The sequence below is a fragment of the Quercus lobata genome, chromosome 5 (assembly GCF_001633185.2).
Source record: "Quercus lobata isolate SW786 chromosome 5, ValleyOak3.0 Primary Assembly, whole genome shotgun sequence".
Lineage (NCBI taxonomy): Eukaryota > Viridiplantae > Streptophyta > Magnoliopsida > Fagales > Fagaceae > Quercus > Quercus lobata.
The window spans coordinates 21,120,716-21,148,652 of record NC_044908.1 but is presented as its reverse complement, the minus strand read 5'-3'; the positions used below and the strand labels follow the sequence as shown (position 1 = coordinate 21,148,652).

Here is a 27,937-nt window from a genome sequence, read left to right as displayed (position 1 = left end):
CCTTTTCTTTTTCTTCTTTTTTATTTATTATTATTATTATTTAACATTTAACAAAATTAACTTGAATACCAGGCTGATTCACTTCATGTTTGGATGCGTCAGTTCTTGGTTAACTTGGACCCCTCCTATTCTCAAACTTCAAACTTCTCATAAACATGATTGTCAAATTCAATTTTGGGCTTATATGCTTTTACCAATCTTTCAACAAGTTGGGTTGTTCAATTTTCTAAGACAGTAATTCTGTTAAAACAGTACACAAGAAGACTAGAACATCACCAGCTGATGATAGCACCCACTGCAATTAAGGACTAAAGATGTATAACAATGCCCCTTATAATCTAAACAGTTGTAGCTCTGTCTCAAAATATACAACATGACCCGAATCCATATCGAATTGGGAAGCCAGACACATGTAAAGCACAAAGTGCTCCACAAACTCTTATGTCAAAAAGGCCCCCAAAGACCTAAGAAGAAATCTAATCATAAATACAAAAAATGTACAAGCTGGAGATCCAATGCATCACAATGAAATTATCCACTCCTCTGTATTTCTTCTATTACAATCAATATGGACCAACTCAAAATTCATATCGGACATGTACTAATCAGCTTCTTTAATTAATTTTACAATTCTTTGCAGTAGAAGAAAAGAAAAAGTCATAGATCACAAATAAAAAGCCCAAAATTGTAATGGCTGGCTAAACTTTTACTTCCAGTCAGCTGAGCAGCACACATTTGAGGTGAACTGAGCTATAATATGTCATATTTAGAAGCATGTTCTTCTGTTTAGCACAAGCAAGGTAGACTTTGTTTTCATCTCTTCCAGCAGAGTCAAAGACAAAAAGGACTTTGACATCACAAAGACTCTGGACTTGTCGAGGGTCTGATTCTTGCAGGCATTCCTCTAGGTTCATCTAATCCATTCGAAATCCATTTAACTCAATGGATTCCTGGGCGTGATAGACATTTTCCTTACATCAAGATCAAGCTCTTTCTCAACATCATCTTCATCACTAATATGATCATCATCATGATATGGAGGTCTGACCATTGACCAATGCACGAAGTGTGGCAGAATATATCTTCAGATAATGGAGAAACGAAGTAACGCCAGTAAACTAATAAAAAAATACAAAAATAAATGTAAAAATTTTCATTCTAAATTATTTATACAAGTCATATGACTTACTAAATAGATCATGTAACTAAAAATACACATGCACAGTAACCAGAATCACTCCTATGGTTAACAGACTATACCAACTGAATAGAAGCTCCAATAAATGGTCCCCTATGGTAAGATGAGTTAATCTACATTTGTTTTCATCAACTTAATTTAACAAACTACTAAATTCCAAGAGAAAGACCCTGGCATCCCCATGCCTGTAGTAAAATCAACTTCCTCCAGATACCAAAGGACGGGTAACAACTACAACATGTGATTCCCTTCACAAAACCATGAGAAAGGAAGGCCTTGTTCTAGGGAATGTTTATGCTACAGCGATGACAAAGGAAGGGAATTTCCTAAAAAATGCTGATGAACGGAAGTTAGAAATATAAAAAAGGATGACAAAAAATCATATTATATTAGAGATATCAATCAAGAACTTAATTAAATCTCCAAGACAAATGTTGTCTTAGATTGACCTAATCAGTTGTATCTGCCAATTAAGCAGTGGCAAATACAAAAAATTAGTTTAAACATTGCCTTTTTGCACCACAAAATGCAGAATAGTGGTGGAATCATCGTCTCTGCACACACCTATTGTTTTGATAAATAATACAATTCTCAAAAGACAACAAATGTAAAATCAACTCAGCTGTGGTTGGAAGAAATTATTTAGAAATAAATTTATGTTTATAGATTTCTACAATAGCCCAAACAATCATAAGTCAATAGAGAAACAAATGTACTGTACTGCTGTACAAGGATCTAGTTTTTAGAAGCTAAAGCATCAGCCATCAAATTAATAGAGAATGCATTAAAGATTGAAATATGCAGATCAGATAGTTGATGTACAGCAGTGTAGTTTCTGTCTAAGCTACAAGTAGGTTTGTAAGTACATAGAGGTAAACGATTTGTAGTTTAGTTAAGCTTAAAATGTGGAGGTTAGTTAGGCACACATGTAAGAGTTACTTAGCTTGTTTTACATTTCCAGCTCATCTCAGATTCTTATATAAGGAACAGAGGTCACAATATGTATATTATCTAGTTTTTCATTTAATATACATATAGAATTTTTCTCTCTAGATTTTCTGTGTGTGTTTCTTTATCTGATATCAGAGCAACAATCTCCTTCCGCAACTAATTTCTTTCTCTTTGATTTTCTTGCTTTCCAAAAAGTATTTTGTTCTCTGTTTTCTCTTTTTTCTCCTTCCAAGCTTTTGTTCTTGCTTAGCTGAAAGATTTCTATGGCTTCTACTGAGAATACAAGTTCTCATTCTGCTCCTCCAACTCGATCTTCTTCAATTGCTGATGATATTGATAAACCATCAAGTCCTTACTTTCCTCCTAGTGCAGATAATCCAGGGATCGTTTTGGTTTCAAAACCACTCACAACAGAGAATTGTCCATGGTGGACTAGATCAATGACCAAGGCTTTATCAGCAAAGAACAAGCTAGGTTTTGTTAATGGTTCAATTCCAGAGCCATCTGATCCTGATTCTCCATTGTATCAAGCGTGGTGGAGGTGTAATGACATGGTTGGTTTTCTCATGGATCATCAATGCACTTTCTACAGATATAGCTAGCAGTGAGATTTATTCAGATAAAGCTCATGAAACTTGGATGGATCGAAGTTTAGGTTCATTCAAAGAAATGGTCCTTAACTTTTGAATTGAAGAAAGGTTTAGCTTGCCATGTACAAGGAAACCTTAACGTTGGGGAGTATTTCACTAAACTGAAGTGTTTGTGGGAAGAATTAGTGAGATACAGAGTTTCACCTAACTGTCCTTGTGTTGCTATGATGAAAGTTCACAACTTGTTTCAAGAAGAATATGTACTTCAATTTCTCATGGGGCTAAATGAGTCTTTTGCCAATGTTAGAGGGCAAATTTTATTGCTAGAGTCTATTCCTTCTATCAACTAGGTTTTTTCTTTAATTCAGCAGGAAGAAAAACAAAGATCGGTTGGGTTGAAGATGAATCCAATTGTGGAATCTGCTTTGTTGGCCACAAGAACTGAGAGTTCTGCTAGCTATGGATATAATTCCAAGAACAAAGACAAGCCATTTTGTTCTCATTGTGGATTGAAAGGCCATACAATTGACAAGTGCTATAGAGTCCATGGTTTACCACCTGAACATAGGAATAAAGGAAGAGGAAGTCAACCACATCAAGCTGCAGCAGCCATGGTTCCTAATCAATCTGCTACTGGGGTTCCTGGTCAAGCTTTCTCTGATATTCCCAAATTCGCACTATCACAGGCTCTGCCTCAATGTCAAGAACTCATGAAACATGTGGCCATGCTAAGTTCACAATTTTCTGAAATGGAGACCAATTCTATTGATTCTCGGTCTTCTCAGGCATTAGCCCCATCTGCTGGGCCACAAATTGCTCATGCGGTGACTCAATCTACTGATTCGTATCCACAAGCCTCTACCTTTGCAGCTTTTGACCCACAAGCTTCAATTTTGCAGCCTTGCATCACATGGCAGGTAACCCTTTTAACTCTCTAGAACACTCGGTGTTTTCAGCTAATTTTACAAGATCTTCCTTAGTTTCATCTCAAGATTGGATCTTACACACAGGAGCTACTGACCATATGGTCCATTCAATTTCATTTTTTAAATCCATTACTTCTATTGTTAATCTTGTTGTCAATCTTCCCAATGGACATAAGGCAGTTGTAACTCACATAGGGACAATACAGTTAACATCCACTCTCAATCTTTTTAATGTCCTTTGTGTCCCAACCTTCTCTTTTAACTTGATTTCAGTAAGTCAGTTGACTAGAAATAATCCTTATTGTTTGATATTTCTGGACACCCTTTGCTTTATTCAGGGCCTTCAACCATGGAAGACGAATGGATTGGTAGAGCAAAGGAAAACTTGTATCTTTTGGATACAAGTGCTACTGTTTTTCCTTCTTTTTCCATTGATATTGCTTCAAATGTTACTTGTCAAAATAAGACTTTTGCAGAATCTGTATCTGCTTGTTTTGATTCTCTTACTTCTGTCAAGATTAAGTGTCATAATGTTCATCTATGGCATGCTAGACTTGGACATCCCTCCATTTCTAGACAGCTATTGCTCTCTCATTGTATTCCACAAATTACTTTGAATAAAGACGTTCAGTTTTCTTGTTCTATTTGCCCTTTAGCTAAACAGACAAGACTACCTTTTCCTAATGCTAGTCATGTGGCTCCTAATGCTTTTGATCTCATTCATTGTAATACATGAGGACCTTTTTCAACACCTACCTTAGAAGGTTATAAGTATTTTCTTAACTTAGTGGATGATAGCACTAGAACAACCTGGAATTATCTCTAAGATCAAAGTCTGAGTCTTCTATACACATACCAGCCTTCTTTTCAATGATTGAAACACAATTCCACACCAAAATTAAATGTTTTAGATCAGATAATGCTCCTGATGTTAAACTTCCAGATTTTTTCCAAAACAAAGGTACTCTTCATCAGTTTTCTTGTGTTGGAAACCCTCAACAAAAATCTGTGGTTGAGAGAAAGCACCAGAATATTTTGCAGGTTGCTAGAGCTTTAGGTTTCAATCCAATCTTCCTTTACATTTTTGGGGCGAGTGTGTGTTACCTGCTGTTTACCTCATTACTAGGCTGCCTTTTCCATTATTGCACAACAAAAGTCGTTGTGAAAAGCTGCTTAAACACATTCCCTCTTATACTCATCTTAGAACCTTTGGTTCCTTATGTTTTGTTTCAACTCTTCCACAGAACAAATCCAAATTTGATCCTAGGGCTAAGCCCTGTGTTTTCATTGGTTATCTGGCTGGTATTAAAGGCTATAAAGTTCTTGATTTAGCTTCCAAAACTCTTTCACCTAATCATTCAACCATCTCAGATGCTCTTGATCCCACATCAGAATTCTGCAGATTTTCTGCAGTTCCAACCTACAGATACTCCTCTAGAACCTGTTCTTCCACCGCCTTCTCCCATTGTTGATTCTTCTTTACTTAGGAGATCCACTAGATCACACAATTCTCCTTCATACCTACAAGACTACCATTGTTCTCTTGCTCAGGGTGCTGCTCCTGTTTTTCCAGATGCAACCTATCCTATATCTGATACTTTATCCTACTCTAAACTTACCCAAACTCATAAAGCTTTCAGCATTGCTCTTCTCACTAATATTGAAACTACTCATTACAACCAAGCTGCCCAAATTCCTGAATGGAAAGAGGCTATGCTAGCTGAACTGCAGGCTTTAGCTGCCAATGATACTTACAGTAACCTCTTTGCCTCCAGGGAAGACAGCAATTGGTTCTAAATGGGTGTATAAAATTAAGCTGAAAGCATATGGTAGTATGGAGAGATATAAGGCTCATTTAGTGGCTAAGGGTTTTACTCAACAAGAAGGGTTAGACTATTTTGAAACTTTCTCAACTGTTGCTAAGTTTGTCACAGTGAGGACCCTCTTGGCTATAGCTGCTATTAAGGATTGACAAATCATTCAACTTGATGTCAACAATGCATTTCTGCATGGTGATCTCTTTGAAGAGGTTTATATGCGTTTGCCACTTGGATATGTTCCTGAGGTTGCTAGCAAGGGGGAGTTACAGGTTTGCAAGTTGAATAAATCACTACATGGTTTGAAGCAAGCTAGTAGGCAATGATTTGCTAAGCTAACAAGTGCTATACTTGAATAAGGTTTTGAACAATCAAAATCAGATTACTCTTTGTTCACACGGGTTCAAGGGCAGACAATTCTTATTGTTCGTGTATGTGGATGATATTTTGGTTGCTAGCAACAACCTTGTGGCTGCTAACAGTTTCAAGAATTACTTGCATGATCAAATCAAGCTCAAGGATTTAGGACCTCTAAAGTTCTTTTTAGGACTTGAAATTGCTAGAACAGCTAAAGGTATACGTCTTTGTCAGAAGAAGTATACATTAGAGTTACTTGAAGAAACTGGTGTGCTAGCTTCTAAACCTGCAAAGTTTCCTATGGATCAAAATTGCAAGTTGTCAAAGTATACAGGTGAGTTGTTAAAGGATGTTTCCATGTATAGGAGATTGGTTGGTAAACTCTTGTTTTTGACTCTAACCAGACCAGACATCACCTATAGTATACATAAACTAAGTCAGTTTACGGACAAGCCTAGAAAGATTCACCTTCAAGCACCACAAAGGGTACTGCAGTATCTCAAAGGAAAACTAGGTCAAGGTCTATTTTTTGCAGCTGATTCACAGCTACATTTGAAAGCCTATACTGACTCAGATTGGGCTTCTTGCCCAGTTAAAAGAAAGTCAGTTACTGGATATTGTGTATTCTTAGGAGATTCAATGATTTCTTGGAGAACTAGGAAACGAACAACTGTTTCTAGATCTTCTGCAGAAGCAGAATACAGGGCTATGGCTGTTACTACCTGTGAAGTTGTTTGGTTGTTAGCTCCATTGAAGGATCTGCATGTGCAACATCTCAGACCAGTTTCTCTTTACTGTGATAGTCAAGCAGCCTTGCACATAGCCACAAATCCAGTTTTCCGTGAGAGGACTAAGCACATCGAAATAGATTGTCACCTGGTAAGAGAGAAGATACAAGCCAATGTAATCAAGACTTTCAATGTTCCTACCAAACATCAATTAGCTGATTTGGTCACTAAGCCACTTAGCACACATCAGTTTCTTTCCTTACTTAACAAGATGGGTATACTCAATGTCTTTGTTCCTCCATCTTAAGGGGGAGTATTAAAGATTGAAATATGCGGATCAGATAGTACAGCAGTGTATTTTCTGTCTAAGCTACAAGTAGGTTTGAAAGTACATAGAGGTAAACGATTTGTAGTTTAGTTAAGCCTAAAATGTGGAGGTTAGTTAGGCACACGTGTAAGAGTTACTTAGCTTGTTTTACATTTCTGGCTCATCTCAGATTCTTATATAAGGAACAGAGGTCACATTATGTATGGCATCTAGTTTCTCATTTAATATACATATAGAAATTTTCTGTGTGTTTCTTTATAGAATGAGTCACAAGGAGGGGAGAAAAAAAAATGGGAACAGCAGAGTACTGTGCTACCTTCTCTACTAATTACTGCATTGTGGAGTAGCACAAGTTTTTTTTTTTTGATAGGTAAAAAAATGTAGCAGCACAAATTGGTCAATGATAAATTTTCCCTTGTTTGAGATCATTTTGATTTTGGGCCCTGATGTTTAAATATTTTCATCTTTGCCCCTAATGTTTATCATCGTCTTTGTAACATCCATCGTTTTGTTTAACTCAAACCAATGTTGTTCTGAGATGCTTAAAACTACGTCATTTTGAACACACCAGGAAAAAATATCTATCTTCCCTTTCTGTCTCCCCAGCCTTCACCAGTTAACTCTCCAACCACATCAAAAACACAGCCATGCAAAATCATCCAGCCACCATACACTTTGAAATATAAACTTAAATCTAACACCAATTTTTTCATGAAAAATCCATCTTGAATTAAAAAAGAATCACCTTTTTCTGTGATCTTGCTGCATTTTTAGCCAAAGTGCCAAACCCAGAAACCATTTCCTAGAATCTTTTATTTTTTTATATCAAAACCCTACATCCACGATCACAACAATGGACTCAAACAACACACAGAGTTATAAACTTTCCCACCCAAACTCAAAACAAATCAATAAAATATGAAAAGAAAGAAAATCCCTTTAATTACTGAACTATGTTGCCAAATTTAGAAAAGAAAACAGTTTATGACCTTATAATTTCATTCTAATTCCCAGTAAAGGGAAAGATTAGTCCATAACAAAACAAATATGTAGCATAAATCCTAGACAACTAGACACCTATTTTCAAAAACACTAAACATGAAAAAAAATTATCCCTTACCTCCTTTACACTAACCAAAAGCTAGGGCTTCAAACTTCCATGAGCAATGAGCCAATGAGACCACCATAGCAAGCTCACTTGTGCTATTGTTAGAAAACCCACTGACTGCTGAAGGTGAAGGCAAGGCGCTCACGGCCATGGGTGCAGTCCCCATGCCGGTGACTGTCGTATTGCCTCCAATGCTGTTGTCATGGCCTCTCACTCCTCCATCTTAGACCGCAATAATGATGACACAAAATTCCCCGAATCCAGGTGAATGGTCAGTAGGAGAGCTCAATGGAAAAGGAAGAAAAATGACTGAAGGCAAGAGGGCAGCAGCAATGACAACAGAAAAGGGAGAGAATGGAGATGAGAAAGGAACTTTTTTTTTTTAAATGAGTTGACGATTTTTGTAATTGGACCAGTTGTAATGATTGTAGGTTTGCATGGCATTTAACAGCCACATTATTAACTGGATGGACAGAAAGACAACATTAAAAAACTGTCAAGCATCATGGACTAAAATAAAAAATTTTAAATATGAGGGACTAAATCAAAATGACACCAAACTTAAAAGGGTGCAATTTGCATTTTAGTCATCAGTAAATGTAAAAACATTACATTTATGTGAGTGTAAGGGAGAAAAACAGGATGAACAAAACAAAAACTAAAATCCAATCGCATATCGAACCAGATATTATTTAAACCATTCTTTTATTGCCATCACAGAAAATAGAAAAACCTTACTAGCTGTTACATACCACAGAGATCACAAAATATAACAGAACACCTATATGATCTCTGATAGAACCACAGTACAAGATAAAACACGCTGATATATATGTTGATCAACTCACAAAGCTGTAGAAATTCCCACTCCTACAGCTTTGAAGCTGCAGCAGTATCCAAGAACCAAGCCAACTCCCCTTCAGGTGAAACCATTGCAACAGGCAGCTTCTCAGAATTTTGACTATTTCCTAAAGCATTTTGCACTGCTCCAGCTTTATTAGCACCATTCACCACAAGGGCAATATATGCAGATGAGTTGATCACTGGAAAGGTAAAAGTAATTCTTTCTGGAGGTGGTTTTGGAGAGTCCTTAATGAAGGCGACCCATTTTTCATTCTCTTTGACCAGAGGGTGGCCTGGGAATAAAGAAGCCACATGTCCATCTGGACCCATACCCAGCAGCTGGAGATCAAACTTTGGAAACCCACTAGCTGCTGATATATCTACAACATTGCTCTTAACCACATGTCTGAGACATGTCTCATAATCTTCAGCTGCACCCTCAGCTGACAGGGCATCATTGATGGCATAAACATTGCCAGGGGGGATTGGTACCTACCCAGAAATTTTTTTTTAACAGATTTAAATTAGCTAAAGACTCTCACAAGCAGAACAGCCATAGACAAAATAAAATTTGCCATTAAAAAGTTAACTAAAGAAGATGAGCCAGCCTTCTAACTACATATGACCAAGAATACACTTTCATATAAATCATAGATAAGTGTCTAGAATTATTACAAACTTCATGAAATGGTATAAGACATCATTTTATCATTTAATAATACCCAAACCTTTGCTTATTTACCTGAACCAAACTAATCATTTAAACACAACAAAGTCATAAACAAACCATGCTCTCATAAACTTGTTCATAATATATTAACAACTTTTCTCACTAGCCTGATCCAGTGTTCTCTTTGACCTTAATATTGTCCTAGCAATGCTTTCTACCCAAATAAAGCCACACCTAAGCGGTGTAGCCATTAGTCTTAGATCCACAGTTTTTAAAGTTCCTATAATAATTTTCCACACACAACATAATATTCAAAATAAAGCATAAATATACCACGAAGAACAGCACAATCTGAATGCACCATCTTACAGCAATTGTTACTTTCAACAATCAATCCTACCTTAGAAAGAAACCCATCATAAGCAAGCTTATAGTTACTGTCTTCATGATCCTTTGGCACCACTCTCTCATCCGCCCAAAAGATATGCCATCTCGACCATTCAATCGAATCAATGTACGGGGGTTCCACTAGTTTCCTGCAATTCCATCATCAGGCAATTACCAAGGCTCCCACTCACATTATTAAGAACCCCGTACTAATTATCTTTAAACCCTCCTTTTGACAATGAATAAAACCACGCAAAGTAAAAGACAAACAAGCAATCATTTTTACTTGTTAATTGAGCTCTTCAATAAAATTGAACATCATAAATTGAGGAAAAAAAAATTGCATCTACTTCATGTGGTCCTTAATAATGAATAACCCATGATTCAATTCTCTATTCTCTCCCTATTTTTCACAAACCCCTGCGATCAAGCACAGTCAATAGTTCATTTTTGGTTCTAAACCCAATTTTCCACTTTGTTTTCATTTCCTACAACATTCCATTTTCCCATCAACCAAACAAACATATATCATCTGGGTATATCAAAAAACCTAAAAAAACAACAAAAGTAAGAACATTTACAAACACAATGACAGTCAAAATTAAGACCCAAAAAAAACAAAAAAAAAACCTTATTGTTGTTACCTGAGGGAATTGATGAGAGACCCACCAGATAAAACGACAGAGAAAGCTCCTCTCTCTTTGCAAAACTTATCAGACAGCTGTGCAGTGTACTTAGCGAGAGCCACAGCCAGATCCTCCCCAGATTCAAACACCTCCTTCTTCACCTCACCCTTGGTTGCCATTGACACTTTTGTTCTACTACTACTAATACTACAACAATGACTCAACCTTTTATCGCTCACCAAAGAGAGAGACAAGCCTCTGAGTCTGAGTGTGGAAGCGTTGACCTCGAAGGGCTTGTGTGATGCCCTGGGTGAGATTATGGGCACGTGGAGCAATCGTACGGAAGTGGTGGAGATGGAGAGCCTAGTGTGGAGAGTATAGGGGAGAGCCATACACTTTTTATAACAGAGTTTTTGAAGTGAGTGTGACCTCTCTATGTGTATGTCACACTGTTGTGTCTCTTTGTTGGCGGGGATTTCGGATTCTTTGAGATTTTTTTGAGTTTCGTAACTTTCGTTAATATCCCTTTGTTTGGGTGACTTGGCGGTGCCAACGATGTTAGATGTCAAGTGAACAACGCGTGGGGTTCCCCCAAAAAAAAAGAAAAAAAAAAAAAGAAGCAAGTTTCATGAATGGCAGAATGGGTCTATAGACTCCATACTCAAATAATCCAGATATCACGTATTTTTAGGGCACATTTAGTGATGTTGTTATAGTAATATTGTTTAAGTGTTATGAAAATACATATGAGTGAAAAAGTACTGTGAAAATACGTATTATGTTGTTTAAACAAAGAAAACTGTTGTTCAAACAATGTTACCAAACAGGCCCCTTATTCATTGGGACAATTTATCAAACATGTGGAATGCAAAAATAATGAACCTAAGTTGTGTAACAATTTATCAAACATGTGGAATGCAAAAATAATGAACCTAAGTTGTGAACACAATTGAGCATGAATCCGAAATGCAATGGGCCAAAATATTTGAAAATTGTATCTTCAAAGATAAAAGGAAAAGAAAAAGTGGACTTTCATTCATTCTTGAAAAGAAAAAATTTGTCAATGCTTGGTTTTTGGAACAAAACTTGATCATCCTTTGTTGAAGGAACACCATACTTCTTGATATCTCTCTTATGACTGAGGTGTGTTTGTTGTGCGGTTCGGCGCAGTTTTAGGCCATTTTTAACACCACACTTTGTGGTGCAGTTTAGCCAAAACTGTAACTATACCGCACCTTATTTTTGTGGTCACATGTGTGATGCGATGAAGTGTAGTTCGATTTGGAGTTTATCTAAAATCATAACCGCACCGCACCTCATTTTGCCATCATATATACGGTGCGGTGTATAAAATGTGGTTTGAATGACTTGAAGTCGATATATTTTTCAAATTTCGGTTTTTTTCTGCCTAGCCCAAAACTAATTTTTTTCTTTATTTTTGATTGACTTTCCTAGTTAACACTTGCTAAGGTTATCAAACTTTTTTTTTTTTTTGGGAAAAAACTAGGGTTATTATATTATTAAAAATATATTTAATATTAAAATAAATAAATATATTATTAATATATAGAGAGAATGCAGTGTGGTTTTCTTATTATAAAACCGCAAAGTGCACTACACTATATGGTGTGGTGCAGTTATGCCATTTTGCAGATTGTTTTGGTGTGATTTTTGCAGTTTGGTGAACACCCCTAGATCGAGGTATGGGTGACGGCAGAACATAGTAGAAATGTATGGATTTCCTTTTTCTTTTTTCTTTTTTAATAAGACATGGGTTTTTATTTTTGGCTAGGTTAAAATGTGGTTTTTGGAGTTTACAAATATGGTCATGCTAACGGCTACCCTTAGGATAATGGTTAACAATCTATTTTAGGAAAATTTTGACACAACTTTTATGAAAAATGAAAAAAGTTGTCAAAACATTAATTGTTTTATTTTTTTTCCCATAAAAATTTTATTTAAATGAATTATTAACTATTACCTTAAGGACATCTGTAGGAGCAAGATTTGGAGCCTAAGCCCAAATGTATGGAATCTTGGTCTAACAAGCCTGATACAATGAATTTCATAGAGTATTGGTCAAAGAACTAGGTCTAAATGAGTTGGGCAACGGCTAGCATGGAGTTAAAAATCAACCAAACACAAATAAAAGCCATTATTGCCAAAGGACATTCGGTCCGAGGAGACCAGAATTTGACGTATACCAATTACAATATTAAGAGTGTTTAGCATGCTACAGTATTCTCACTCACTTTTTTTTTGCCCCCCTCTTCATGGTAGCTCTTCCACATTATATAGCTCTTTTTTGATCATCTGGACCTTACACTTGTTGATCATCTAAATCCCCACTTGAGTGCCCATCCCATCAGACACCCTTTTAGCCCTCTGTGAGTTATGGCAATCAAGGCAGCACTGTTCAGAGGTCTTCTCCACATTAATGTGGCCAGAAAAGTAGCTGCAAGGCATTTAATGTGGTGGTGGTAGCCTTTCCTTAGATATTTTGAGTTTTCTTCTCTCTCACGTGTCCAGCGGCGCATCTCAATTGCTAGAGTACACACTTGGTCTGCGTTTACCATGTCCGAGGAGGAGTTCCTCCTCGGACCTTCCTCCCTCTGTCCCACTGATGAGACTTGTAATGTGGATCATCTAAGTCGTATTCTCCTCCTCGGACAAGGCGCAAGGCCCAATACATTATTTTGAGCTCTAGCCCCTACAACATCCATTAGCATTTCTCTTACAAATATCATCCCAAGCTTTCAAGTACATTAATTTTGCCATCCTTTTTTCTTTTAATGTCTTTTTTGGGGAAGCTAAGAGATGACATATGCCATAAATAGAGGTAGCAACCGCCACTGCTCTATAAAAATTAAAAACTCTTAAGACATGTTCCAAAGGCTTGTAATAGGATTATTTTGTATTACCCTTGTATTTTTTTTTTTTTTTTTTTTTGGGTACCTTCTCCAGAGCTCTATTTGTTTCACTTTATTTTATATCACCTTTGTATTTTATGTTGTACCTTCTCCACTCCTCTATTTATTTCATTGTAAAATGTTTTCAAAAGTAAAATAAAATATATATTTAGTAAAAAAATTTCAAGTACAACTTTGTATGATATACAATTTTTCAAGCACAAATCACCAAAATTAATGCCTCACAGTCACCATTAATGGCTCTAGCCACCGGATTGATGGTTCTAGCCACCGGATGGGAGAAGAGCCAATGTTTGTTTTTGTAAAATATTTTACTAGATTTTTGTTGATAAAACGTTTTACAAAATTTCACAAAGAATTTTACGGTCAACACAAACTATTTTTAAGTTTGACCAAATTTTACAATGAAACAACTCAATAAAATGTGAAAAAAAAGTGGAAAACATTTTTTCTTTTTTGGAAGTGGTGGAGTTGTCGAATCCACAAATTACAAATGCACGGCTGAGACCTTTCTTCGATAAGCTTATTTCTCCCTTACAGACGGCTTTTGTTCCGGGTAGAAAGGGTGTTGATAACGTCATCATTGCCCAAGAGATAATTCATTCCATTGGGAAAAAGAAAGGGAAGACAGGGTACATGGCCTTAAAGATAGATTTGGAGAAGGCTTATGACAAGCTTGAGTGGGGGTTTATTCGGAACATGCTTATCAGGATTAACCTTCCCACACAGCTCATAGATGTTATAATGAGTTGTGTGTCGACGGTATCCACTTCCATATTGTTTAATGGGGAAGTCTTGGAGTCGATTCTTCCTTCTAGAGGGATAAGGCAGGGTGATCTGCTCTCTCCGTATCTTTTCATCATTTGCATGGATTTTTTTGATCAGTTAATAGAAGAGAAGTGCAATATGAAGACTTGGCAGCCAATTAAAGCCTCTCAAAGTGGTCCTGAATTCTCTCATCTTTTCTTTGCGGATGGCCTCATCCTTTTTGCTAAGGCAGATTGGGTTAATTGCGCCGCCATTAGAGATGTTATTGATGATTTTTGTGAGCTATCTAGGCAATCAGTAAGTGAAGCTAAGTCGAGAGTGTATTTCTCTCCTAATGTAGACCGTGACACAAGGGAATCTCTTTGTGACATTCTTGGGTTTGCTTCCACTCCTTTCTTGGGGAAGTATCTTGGATTCCCTCTTAAGCACCTTGGTTCTTCTACTCAAGAGTACAATTTCATCCTTGATAGAGTTAAACAAAAGCTTTCGGGTTGGAAGGCTAACATGCTCTCTTTGGCGGGGCGGAATGTTCTCATTCAAGCCTCTTTAGCTGCTGTTCCTTCATATGTTATGCAGTGTAATTTTTTGCCTGGTAGAATTTTGAATGGGTTAGATAGATTGAATCGAAATTTCCTGTGGGGTTCTTCTGAGGCTACCAAGAAGATTCACTGGGTTGGTTGGGATAGGGTGATAAAGTCTAAGGAGGAAGGGGGGCTTGGGTTGCAATCTGCAAATGGGAAGAATATAGCTCTCCTTTCTAAGCTTAATTGGAGGTTCCATACTGAAAAGGAGGCCCTTTGGGCTAGAGTTTTGAATATGAAATATTGTAATCCGAGAAGAAGAGTTGCTACCAATGCTAACAGGCTTCCTTGCTCTCACATTTGGGCTGCGATGAAGAAAGGTATGGACACTTTCAATAAGGGTAGCAGGTGGATGGTTGGTAGGGATAGTGGGCTTAATGTGTGGCAGAGCAATTGGACGAATGGAGGTTCTCTTAGAGGTTTGATTCAGGGTCCTATCACAAGGGAGGCTAGCCAATTAGAAGTTAAAGATTTTATGATAGACACTAGCTGGGATTGGGGGAAGATTCCCTTTGAACTTCCTGTTGAGGTTAGAAGGTTGATTCAAGCAACCCCAGTGAATTTGTTGAGTAGAGGTGTGGATAAGTTGGCTTGGTCGGGGTCTCCTAAAGGCACTTTTGACTTGAAGAGTGCTTATAGGATTGCCATGGGGGATGAAGGGATAGATCTTTTTCCAGTTCGTTGGATTTGGAAAGTGAATACTCTTCCAAGGATTAGAACTTTTCTTTGGAAGTGTGCCCATAACAGCATTGGAGTTAAAGTTTGCCTTGAGAAGAGGGGTGTTAGTCTTGATACTACTTGCCCTTTATGCCAGAAAGGAGCTGAAAGCATTTTACATGCCCTTAAAGATTGCCCTCTTTTAAGAGGCCTGTGGAATCAGTTGGGGGTGTTACCCTCTAATCAAGCTTTTTGGAGGAGCAACCTTCAAGATTGGCTAATGTTAAATAGTAAATTTAAGCACAGTTTAGGTGCTTCTCAACCTCCTTGGAATGTTGTTTTTCCTTTTGTTGTGTGGAATGTCTCGAAGAGTAGAAATAATGCGGTCTTCAATGGCAAATGTAGGAATCCGAAGCTTGATTTGGTGATTGCAAACCAAGCAGTGGAATTCTTTCATTGCCTTTCTTCTCCAAGGCTGCTGACTCGGAAAGTTTTAAGGAGGATTAGGTGGGAGAAGCCACTTCAAGGATGGTGGAAGCTCAACACAGATGGCTCTTATTGTGGTAACACAGGTTTGGAAGGCTGTGGAGGGGTGATTAGAGATGATGCAGGTAGGTGGGTTATGGGTTTTAGTAGGAGTATTGGCATGACTAACAGTTTTGCTGTTGAGCTATGGGGTTTAAGGGAGGGTCTTCTTTATGCAGCAACCTTAACATTAATGCTCTTGAAGTTGAACTTAATGCCAAATCTATTGTGGATGCCTTAGACAATCCTTCTTATGTGAATAATGTCATATCGCCTCTGTTGGATGATTGCAAGTTATTGATTTCTCGCATTCCACAGTTTTGTATTAAGCATTGCTTCCGTCAGGCGAATAGGTGTGCGGATAGTCTTGCTAGATTGAACTTTTGTCTTGATGCTGATTTTTCTACCTTTGATAGTCCGCCTGTGGACCTTATAGATGTTTTTGAGGATGACCTTAATGGGTTATTTTGTAATAGGGTCTGTTCTATTTATATTGTTCCTGCTTAGTTTGTAATGAAGCTCCTTTTCACCAAAAAAAAAAAAAAAGTACAAATGCACATGGATATATAAAGCTATGGCGTGGCAGAATCTAGTTTAGAACCGGGCAACATGCATGTGTCAAGGCTGTAGGTCCATGAAACTATGCCAATTTTTCACTCCAGCCCAATATTGGCCCAGCAAATTCGGTGAGTGGTGAGCCCACCTTGACAAATATAGCAATGAAAATGTTGCCTGTCTCTTTGCTTTGCTAATTTGTCTGTCTCCATGCATATCAAGCGACCAAGAAATGTAAGGTTGTTTGGTATATGTGTTTAAACATATGTTTTCAGTTTTTAAACAATATTATATGTATTTTTATATATTTTTTCACCTACACGTATTTTCAAAAAAATTAAAAACTATTGTTTAAACACACGCACCAAACGGACCCGTAATAATTCACAAATTTTAATATTTCCATTTTTTACTTTGTTGTAACTTGACCATTTTGTCGAAAAGTCAATTGTCTGAACCTGCGGCGTCAGAAAACTTGAAGAGAGAAATACCGACAGAGTGCATCAGTGTAATACCAATTAAAAACCCTCCACATAATTAGAAACTCACAATGATCTTCAAGAATTCTAAAAATGTAAGATTTCAAAAATTGTGTTTTCTGCATACCTTTAAAATTGTGATATCTTGGTGTTTATATACGAGTCTAGACTGACAACGTTTGCTGGAATGTAAATATCACTGTAATGGAAATTGTGAGTTAGTGGCATCGAAATCATTGGGTTCAATGTCTAGCCATACTTAGTTAATGTGGGGTCGTAAAATGACTAGTGTAGCGGTTTTTATATGTGAGTAGACAGAGTAGAATGTGTAGTTAGCTTCGAAGAGCTAAGTATCTTTACTCGTCTGAAACTATAAGTGACAGATGGCTCATATCATCAGTTGCTCTTGAGGTAGTTTAGTCGGCCACTTAGGCATGTATGACAGACGAGTACAAGGTATCGGACGACTCATGTGGCATAGTTTGATCACTTGATTGGTGTACATGTCTGACGAGGAGAACATGTCGGCCGAGTGTATGGGTACATATTTGCTAGTTGGACGATGTATGTACAAAAGCTCCCTATCATAATTATTACTAAAAAAAAAATACACGTTAACTTAGTTTTTATTATTAACTTCTTGTGATACCCAACTTTAAGAACCTCAATTTCACTCTCATGGATGAGTCATTTGCTCGTGAATAGCTTGTGGTTATGAATGTGTTCTTCTTTTTTCATTTTCATGTTTTGCCCTAAGATACGGTTTGTATCGCTAGGGTTGCCACACACGTGAACGCAAGCCAGATTTCATTTGGACCATTTAATATTTTACCCTTTTTTTTTTCAAAAAAGGAATATTTTCTTTTCCTATTGCTGCATCACGGGCGGTGCCACCTTAAGGGCAGGGTGGTCCCAGGACCACCCTGACCTGAATTTTTTTTTTCTTTTTTTTATATAATAATTAAAAAAAAAGTTTATTAGTCTATCCTTCAAAAAAAATTTGAGAACACTCTCAGTTTTTTTTATGCCAATAAAATTAAATTTTGCTCCATAATTTGTTCAACATTCAGTGGATGAATAATTGCTTGGTTATGTACATTGAAAGAAATGTAGCTTGTAGTATTGATAATGAGACTATTATGTACCGATTTCAAAATATGAAAGCTCTTAGAAAGCACAATTGTAAACTTTATGTATTTGTATGTTTTTTTTTTTTTGTTATTGTTGTTGTTGTTGTTAATATATGAATTTCTTTTTTTATTAGATTGTATAATTTATGCTTCTTAAAAAACACTCTAAGAAAAATTCTTAAAACCGTCACTGTTGCATCACCTGATTAAGGACGTGAGCAAGTGTAGTTGTAGTTGATGATGCATGCAGTAGCAGTTCATTGATGAACCAACTGCAAATATATAAAAGCAGAGCCATGCACGGTACAGCTATGGAGAGCCACACCCGTCATGTTATTATTATCCAATAGAAGAGAAAAGAAAAGTGAATAAGCAAAAATACCTTAACACATTCATGGATTCACAACCAACCTTAGTACAAAAAAAAGGGGCCAAAAAGCAGTTGTCCGACGTCCCAAAATTACATGCATAGTTAATTATTATTTATTTCGAACTTCAAAAATTAAATAAATCAATTAATAAAAACCGACTAAAAAGAGAACAATTTGCTTTCCAATCCAAACTTATCTGAAAACACTAGCATGTTCATGACTGTTCACGCTTAATCTTTAATTTGACATGTCACATGTGAGTTTCCTAGATCCACATAAAGTCACTGTTAAGCAGACTAGGAACACTACTGCACTAGTATAAATAAGAGTGCTGTAATTTCTATCTTCCATTATCAGATAGTCTTCAAAACTCAAAGTCATTTCAATCACTCTTATTAGGTGATCTTTTTGTAACTTTAAGAAAGTTATTGTATTGTTCATCATGGCACCACATGGAGAGACTATTGCTAGCTCTTACACTAGGAGCAACAGCATCTCCCAGCCAACAAGACTCTCATCCGATAGCCTTCAAAGAACAGTTTCAGATATTTCATTCGAACTTAGCAAAGAAGTGATTGACGAGTTAACACTCCCACCAATATCTGAGGTTCAAGATGCAAGGTGCGAGTGCTGTGGCATGTGCGAGGAGTGCACGCCAGAGTACATTGAGAAGGTGCGAAGCAAGTTCTCCGGGAAGTGGATATGTGGGCTCTGTGCTGAAGCAGTGAAGGAAGAGGTGGAGAAGAATGGAGGGAAGGGAGAAGAGGCTTTGAATGCACATACGAGTGCCTGTGCTAGGTTTAACAAGTGTGGTAGGGCTTATCCAGTTTTGTTCCAAGCTGAGGCCATGAGAGAATTGCTGAAGAAGAGCAAATTGGAAGGGAGAGGAGTGAGGGCCAAGTCTATTAGTCCTAGAAACAAAGAAGGGCTAAAGAAGGGTGGGATTGCTAGGAGTTCAAGTTGCATTTCAGCAATCACAAGGGAGATGAATGATCTCACCATTGGCAATTGAGTCTCCTAAATGGGTTTAAGTGATAGTATAGTAATAGTAACACACTCTATAGTGTTAGAGGCCCCACCATCCCCTTCCTACTATCTATCTATCAAAAAACATTTAAGATCACTTTGTATTTACGTCCATGATTGCGTTTGGAGCATTTTTTTTTTTTTTTTTTAAACCAGCGTGTTATATACTGTTCATTGACCATGAACAATGAATTTAGGCTAATGAACAGTGTCAAACAGTAATAAACAGTAAAAAATTATTTTTTTTATTATTTTCAATTTTCAGTTTTCAGTTTCAGTTTTCAGCAAAATAAGTTGTATTCCAACGCATACTTAGTCTCCCAAAGGCTTTTGCATAGATTTCTCTCTTTGGAGTATATATTTGAGTTTCCTCATCTTTGCTAACTACTAGTAGATATTTCTCCCTTTAAACCTTTATAAAGCCCTATTACTTGGAAGATCCAGATGTATATATATCTCTATATGCTTAGATGCTCTTTCACGGTTTCACCGTCTATATATGTTGTGTGGACTAATGTTTTAGTTACCTTACCAGATTTTTTGGTTTAATCCAGAGTGTTATACATCTTTCTTCTCTGGGACTTTTTGACAATTTCTTAATTTTAGCCATTCCCTGTGGGTTTCTCCAGTGGGTTCAGATTTTCCTATCTCTTATACCTTCCAGGGTTATGTAGTAAAAGTGATTTGAAACCTTGGAGTGTGTTTGGTACCCCACTTATTTTATATCAGTGAAGAGCAAGTTGGTGTGGATTCTCAAATCGACATTTTTTTTTTCGCTACCAGCCGGGGTGGATTCTATGGGTGGATTTGGGGGGGGGGGGGGGGCGCGGTTCACAATGGTGGTGGTGACTTTGGGTGGGAATGGGTGGCTCTTGAGTGTTTCTGGTTGTGATGGTTTATTCCAAAAAAGGGGGGGAAATTTTTGAGAAACAAATTTCCAAACGGGTCGGATCATTTTCTTGGGTTGGGAAAACATAGAAAATCAATTTTGAGAATTAATTCTCAAAACAAGTTAATCAAACACAGGCTACACACAACCCTTCAAGGTTTTCTTATGGGTTGGCCCAAATGCTCTTTTTCTACAAACCTTTTGCCCTGTTTTTTCTTTCTTGGGGTGGGGGTGGGGGTGTTATAGGGTATATTCTTACATAGTCCCTTCCTGGTTCATGCATGTTAACTATAAACATGGCCATCCAACAACTACCTTATATACGGCCAGAAATCAGTGAACATTAAACTTACAATTTGTGTGACACAAGTTGTTAGATGTTATAAAGTGAAAGTGTTACCACCATATGGTCCTCACTTTTTCAAAATCGTGACTTAAAGTCACCTTATCAATTATTTTGGGTAATGTGTGCAAAAAACGTTGCTTTTTACTCTAAATAGTTGTAGATGGTTGTTTTTACGACAAATTTTCTATAAGCCTGGCCTCTTTATAGGCCTCAAAGAGTAGACAGGCATTTCTAAAATGGTAGAGTCTCTTTTAATCATCCAAAAAAAAAACACTGCCCAAGCCCATGTGATAGGGATTTGAGAGATGTGGTTTGAAGGGTATAAATGCATCTTTTTAGACCTTTTGCATGAATTCAAGTTATGCATGCGCTTAGTGGGCTAGGGATGCTGGCAGCACCTAAAGCTCATGGAGAGGGTTTAGTACCCAAAAATTTCACCCAAATAGTGGCTCCTAGCTCTTATGTCTATAGCTGAACTTTTTGACCAAGCAAATTTTAGCCCCTAGAGCATGGCTGATCCCTTAGCTGAGCTTGCTTGGCTGCATACTGCCACTAAGTGCACCTCCCAAGGACCTAAAAAAAAGGGGGGAAAACAACCAATGGAGTTCGGTCAAATTATTTCCTAAACCATGCAAAAAGCAAACCAATTTCTTCCCTAAACAAAAGCAATCCAAACAAAAATACCAAATTAGCATCCTGGGGGATAAAAGCCTCATCCATTAACCAAAAAGTAGTTCTTAGCAGCACCTTGAGCTAGGCTGGCATAAAACCCTCTCATTAATTCAAAATGAGCAAGCCACATTTGGCTCAAAAACCATAACTTCAGACTAACAACTTATTCAGCCAGCAAAGAGTAAAACGACATTCTAAGGCCTAAGGGTAAAAATAGTGGTACCAAATAGTCTTCTCTCTCTCTCCCTCACCACCTCAAATTCCTATTGTTGTCTTAGGAGGAAAGTTCCATACTTGATGTTCTGAGCATTATTTCTACATTTTTGTCATTCTAATTTTGATTCTCTCTTTCTAAATCACCAATAGCCTTTGTTTATCACACATTAGAAATTTTGAGCTTGGCTTTCCAAAAATAATCATTTTAAAGAACCAAGAAGAGTTTTGGGCTCATTCTAGCATTTCAGCCCTTGTCGCAAAAAATTCCCCCCCCCCCCCCAACAGTGGTCTAACCTCAACATTTTATTTGTTACTAGCCACATTCAATTTGTGAGTGCTAGAACATTTATCATGTATCTCTACATATTTTGTTATTGAATAAAATACTTTCATTTTACACGTATTTATGTAAATATAGTTTATCTTCTCTCACACATGCACCTTTTTTGTTTACTAGAAGTAAGAATCAAACTCGGACTCTATAATCTTATACATATAAATAAACCCACGAAAAATTATTTTACTATAGTGTTTTCAGTTTTTAGCAATAAGCGGTATCTAAACAAACCCTTACTTTCAATTCATATTTCCATATCTAATTATAAGATTAGAAAAGTTAAAAAAAAAAAAAAAAAAATCCCTAACACCACATTTTCTGAGTACATCAATCAACATGACAAGGCAGTTCAAGACTTTAAAAATCTTAAAAGATAATTTGGTGACGCGGGGGGGTTGTGGGTGGTATTGCATTATTCCATAAAATCCTAAGACAGATATTGATTTAATACACAAGGAGATTGTATTATCTCAGTTCATGCAGCTTTTAACCATCTAAGAAAGTTTCAAAAATGCAGTACAGAAGATGGCTTTTCTCACAAAATCTAGATACAAAGATTTAACCCATATAAAGAAACATTGGGAGAAAATCTAGCATTGCAATCCCTACATGAAAATGAATCAAATAAATTTGCTAAAGACAGATCAATCATAATTTTAGCAAATCTTTGGTATCCTATCCGCCATTTAAAATTTTTAAAAAAAAAAAAAAAAAAAAAGTATCCTATCCCACACATATCCCAATAATAAAATCTACATAACTTTTTTTTGATAGGTAAATATCACTGCAATTCCAATACACAGGGTACGTACTGAAATGAAACAAAAGAGTAGAAAAGAAAAAAAAGAAAAAAAAAATCAGCTACAAACAAGAAAACTAGCTAATGTGCAGAGAATGCATAAATTTTTTATTTTAAAAACTACATAATACAAAATGAAAAAATCAATAGGAACTCATACAAAGCATCTCGTCTTCTTATAATTCTTTTTACCTCATAGATCCTTTTAGTTTGATTCAAACCCCTTGGATATAGAAACTTTCCGATTTTGCAACGTTGTTCTCTCTATAACACGTGAAAAGATGTTAAGATGGATCACCAACCAAATACTTAAAACAATGAATCAAGTATAGGCAATGCCTTTTTTTTTTTTTTTTTTTAATGCATGGACAAAACTGAATACTTTAGTTGCTGTTTCTTAAGTTAACCACTTAAGATTAAGTCATGTGATTATTTAACTAAAAAATACACTTCCTTCTCATGATGAAAAATTCACATGGCAGAATCTTAAGAATGGAATCTTAAGAATGGAATCTAAAGAACAATACTTAAATACTGTACCTAAGTCTTGCTCAAAATGACAAAATTTAGGAACAATATCTTAAATGTTGTTCTTTAAGTTCTCCACTTAAGGATATGCACAATGCCATGTAGAACAAATTTTCAAATACAGAGTTGATTTGTATTTTTTATTAGTTTCAAAAGTGCAACAAACAAATTCACATTAATATTCTTAAGCATATGTTTAATTAATATTTTCATACAGACTATTAGGGGAATTTTTATTAACTTTCAATCTCAAGTTGACCAAAAGCCTCCTAAACCTTGGCCTATTGATATTGCTATAACTTCTGTATTAACTGGCACATATCAGCAGAGCTACATGTAGAATTTCAAAGGCTCAAAGGATTGTCTAATAAGTGCACTACGTGCAACTCCATATGTTTATCAAACCACAATTAGTTGAAGTAGGAAATTACCAAAATCGTCAAAAGCCTTTATGTAATGACTTTAATACCCATACCCCCTCTCCCTTTTTAAAGTCAAAATGCTCTTTAGCATTTACCCCCAAAAAAAAAATCAATTTTCCTTTAGCAAATAGATGATAGGATTAAATCTTATTAGGAGAAGAGAGGACTCTCATATTAACTTGCTAGAAGAGGATAATTTCACTATAGGACATGCATGAGAGTGCAAATACTTAAAGTGCATAAATGCATAATCTAGACTCACAATTGGCAATTCAATCAAAATTCCATCACAAGGAAACGGTTTATCACTTCCTTCATGTCTAAAATTCCTTTATTATAAAAGATCAGCAAAGTTATCTTTTGACATTTTTTGGACCAAGAAAAAATATTGAAATCTTTGCTTTTAGCCTCTTATTGAAAGAGCATCATGTTTGGCACAGTTTATGGGCCATTTTCCTCTCAAGAGTTACAAAACCAACTTACGAACCATTTTTTGTTGGTACGTTGCGCATGTATCCTGTGGGTACATGATTGGCCGATGGTGAATTTCGTCTTATTTGACCTTTGTCACCGTCCAATGACACATCTTACAACAAAGATTTTGTTTTCTTTTCACTGCTCTCCAACTACACAATCTTTCAAATTTTTAGTTTCATTTTACCATTAAATTGCTCGTTATTGGATTCTATGGAAATTGTACATGTTAGCAGACAACATAACTTGGCCCAATTAAAGTTTTGCAAGAGACAAAATACTTTTGTATCAAATACATTTCTAATTTCTTATTAAATTTAGGAAGTTTCCTAGACATTGAATTCTATGATCTCTTCAGTTCTTATAAATTTGTTAAGATAATGCCAGATTGAAAGTATGGGCCAAGCTAATTCATTGAAATGGACACTATCAATCTATTCTGGCATTTTGTTTCGAGATTATTGCTAAAGTTATAATATACTAGTTTTACGTTGGCACGGCTTAATAAAAGAATTTTATATATATATATATATATATTGATAATATAATTAAATTTAATAACAAATAAATTAGTAAAAATATTTTATAGATTATGGCAAGTTTTAAATTTCTAAAAGCTCTTAGTAGTAAACGTGGGTTGCACAGTTTTAGTCATAAAATTAAAACATGAATAATTTTATTTGAGGAACACTCATTAATGATTGAAGAGAAATGCTATATCCGGTCGGACAAAGATATAACTTTTACTTGTTCAAATAACAATTAAGGTGAAGTAGAATGAATCTCTCAAAAAAAAAAAAAAAGGTGAAGTAGAGTGAAGAACAACAAATGATAATTATAAAATACCTGCATAATAACATTTATATTTAATTATAATGAAGCACTTGCATCTCAAAGTGTCAAATTTATAGTAACACTAAACATGCTAAGATGTTTATGTTAATTAATGTAAATAAGCATAAAATAAATATCAACATCTGACACCGTACTATTGCACAAATTATGATTAAAATTGACCTAATATTTTCACTTTAACCCCAAGCAATCATCCCGAATTTACAAATTAAAAACTACCCAAATTTATAAATAAATAAAAAATTGAAATCAAAATTCACTACAACACACATATAAATATATATACACACAAAGAAACTCTGAATTCAATAATTACAAATATAAATTTCTAAACATTAAAAAAAATCTGGAATTAGAGTTAAAGTAAAAACACTCACATGAAAATTGAATTAACTTTGATAATAAGGGGGAGGCAGGCAAAGTCATGTAGATTTTACATCACCTTAAATATCCATTATTTTTTATTCACCCTTTTTATATTTAATCAATATCCCAAAAAATAAAAATACTAACGTAACCAAAGGGTAAAATTATTACTTTATAAAAATTTAAAAAAGAAAAAGGAAAAATAAGAAGCTCATACAAACACTTATTGTTACTTTATACAAAGAAGTTGATAAGATTAAAAACTTTTTGTTTTTATCTAAAAACTTAATACAATTTAGAAATTGCAGCCACTTGACGCAATCACGGCGTCTAAGCCTAACTTTTATTATATAGTATAATATATATATATATATATATATATATATACACACACTACAAAATAAATGTACTTAAGTTTAAGTCTTCATCACATAATATTATACCATATCAAATTATTAACTCAAAATAAAACAATATGCATTATTAATATCATCATTACATAATATAACATGTCATATATGAGTAAATGAAAACACACACACACACACACACACACATTTTTAATGAAGAAAAAAAAAACCATGTCATATGTGAGTAAAGTTTTGTTTTAAAAAAAAACAAAAACAAATTTTTAGTGAAAAAGTAATAATAAAATGTCATATGTGAGTATAATAATTAAAAAAAAGGGTTTAGGAAAAAAATAATGATTTGTTTACATACAAGTTGAAAATCACAATACCAAACAGAATTTAGTGGAACTGATTGAAACAAGTGGAATTGATCGGAATGAGCTAGAATTTAGCATGAGATGAAATAGAGGAATGATTCGTATCGGTTAACTAATCGGAATGAAAAATTTCGGCCATTTTTGAGTGGAACAGAATGAAATTGAAAACATTGGAAGGTATTAGATACAATTTTGATTATAATAATGCCTATAGAGTAATCATGTAAGTTGATTTGAGTCTATCTCCATCAAAAGGAAGCATTTAACTTGGAGAGACATTAGTGAATTACTATAGTTATTAATCACCAATGACTTTATAGTATAGTGGCATCTTTTTTTCTTTTTTCTTTTTATTCATATAGGTTGTTGAAGTATAGAATGTAACTTTAACCTTTCAGAGACAAATTATACAGTAGAATTGTAAATCATCATTCATCAATGATTTAAAATTAATACTTAAAAAATAATAAATAATTTTTTTTTTTTAGAATACTAAGTATTTTTAATACATACACTGAAAGAGGAGAGAAGGTTAAATGAGGTATGGAATGAACTTAACCTTTTAGCTAGATATTGTACTTTGAAGTTGCTAACTAGTAACCACTAAACGACCTTTTAGCATTTACATCTGTATTCCTTAAAAAATATCTATTTTATAACAAAAAAGTAACTTTATCTATTTTAATAATCAATTTTACAATTCATACAATATCCCAGTTTTTATTTTAACATACAACTCATTAAAGTAATATAAACCACCTTATCAAATAATATAAACAACTCATTTCTCTATCTTTTTTCCCATCTCTCTCTTCCCTCTCTTCCTCTCTCTTTTCGTGAAACCCACACAACCAACAACCACCACCAAATTCAACAACCCTACCACTGCCAGCAACCACCTATCACTAGGGCTGCCCAACTAGTTGGATGACCCAATCAAACCAACTGGACCCGCCCGACCCAAAGCCCAACAGTCGACTCTAAATAGTTGAGTGAATCTAATACAAATATGACTACTTCAAAAACTGAAATTTTGGTTCGAGTGATGGGTTCAGATGTTTGAAACCTGTAGCAACCGACCCAGCCGAAAATACTTCATAGCTCTACTTTTTTCCTTCATGTTGTAGATGGATTTGGATCTGGTGTGCAATACCCCTAAATCCCTCACAAAAAATTTCAACTTTTTTCATTATTTACCTCTTTTAACTTTTAAGTTTTAAAAAAAAAAAAAAAAAATTAAACCACTTTGATCCAATGACTGATATTAAAACTAACATTCCTAACTTTCAATCACAGCCATTAAAAAGAAATTGCATGGTGCAATAGCTTTGATCTCAATCCATTTTAGATATAGTTCTGCTCCATCTGCACGTGTTGATTTGATTTCTCTTTCACGTGGGTTGGGTAGGTTTCTCCTTTTCATGGAATAGGCTTTGTCATAACATACACCACAAATTAATTATGAAAAAATACTAGCCACATCACACACGCTTTGAGCGTACGATGAGACTTTTTTTGGTCTAGTTTCATAATTTTCCATTCATCTCAATTTTTAAATTATGACACAAACCAAATTTTGAATAAAAGAAACCGATGAGTCTTGACAAAGTAAAAAAAAAAAAAAAAAAATCATGGTCTTGAAGGAAATATATAAAGTGGATTGAAATTTTTTTTTTTTTGATAAGTTTGTTTTAAAGACATGGATTAGTAGATGAGTGTCCTATTTTGTAGGAATTTTAAGTGGAGTAGGAGATA

At 35.4% G+C, this 27,937-nt stretch overlaps 3 protein-coding genes across 3 annotated transcripts; 2 read left to right on the top strand and 1 right to left on the bottom strand.

The window, feature by feature from the left end:
• The first annotated feature begins 5,700 nt into the window (after positions 1 to 5,700).
• LOC115990152 (uncharacterized mitochondrial protein AtMg00810-like) lies at positions 5,701 to 6,874 on the top strand. The gene is made up of 2 exons (XM_031114006.1): positions 5,701 to 5,754; positions 5,843 to 6,874. The coding sequence occupies exons 1-2, from the start codon at positions 5,701 to 5,703 to the stop codon at positions 6,872 to 6,874; spliced, it is 1,086 nt and encodes a 361-aa protein (XP_030969866.1).
• A 1,783-nt stretch (positions 6,875 to 8,657) lies between these two features.
• On the bottom strand, positions 8,658 to 11,063 carry LOC115991846 (probable 6-phosphogluconolactonase 4, chloroplastic). Its single transcript, XM_031115793.1, has 3 exons — positions 10,548 to 11,063; positions 9,917 to 10,052; positions 8,658 to 9,338 (listed from the first exon to the last, which is right to left on the bottom strand). The coding sequence occupies exons 1-3, from the start codon at positions 10,919 to 10,921 to the stop codon at positions 8,874 to 8,876; spliced, it is 975 nt and encodes a 324-aa protein (XP_030971653.1). The 5' UTR covers positions 10,922 to 11,063; the 3' UTR covers positions 8,658 to 8,873.
• Positions 11,064 to 18,894: 7,831 nt separating this feature from the next.
• LOC115992665 lies at positions 18,895 to 19,620 on the top strand. Its single transcript, XM_031116893.1, has one exon. The coding sequence runs from the start codon at positions 18,968 to 18,970 to the stop codon at positions 19,535 to 19,537; it is 570 nt and encodes a 189-aa protein (XP_030972753.1). The 5' UTR covers positions 18,895 to 18,967; the 3' UTR covers positions 19,538 to 19,620.
• The last annotated feature ends 8,317 nt before the right edge of the window (positions 19,621 to 27,937 follow it).

Excerpts from the sequence above, each read along its gene's own strand:
- LOC115991846 (XM_031115793.1), bottom strand. The coding sequence starts at position 10,921 with ATGGCTCTCCCCTATACTCTCCACACTAGGCTCTCCATCTCCACCACT. Across the intron at positions 10,053-10,547 it reads TCTCTCATCAATTCCCTCAG|GAAACTAGTGGAACCCCCGT; the intron begins GTAACAACAATA and ends ATGGAATTGCAG. Across the intron at positions 9,339-9,916 it reads ATGATGGGTTTCTTTCTAAG|GTACCAATCCCCCCTGGCAA; the intron begins GTAGGATTGATT and ends ATTTCTGGGTAG.
- LOC115992665 (XM_031116893.1), top strand. The coding sequence starts at position 18,968 with ATGGCACCACATGGAGAGACTATTGCTAGCTCTTACACTAGGAGCAAC.
- LOC115990152 (XM_031114006.1), top strand. The coding sequence starts at position 5,701 with ATGCGTTTGCCACTTGGATATGTTCCTGAGGTTGCTAGCAAGGGGGAG. Across the intron at positions 5,755-5,842 it reads CTAGCAAGGGGGAGTTACAG|GTTTTGAACAATCAAAATCA; the intron begins GTTTGCAAGTTG and ends TACTTGAATAAG.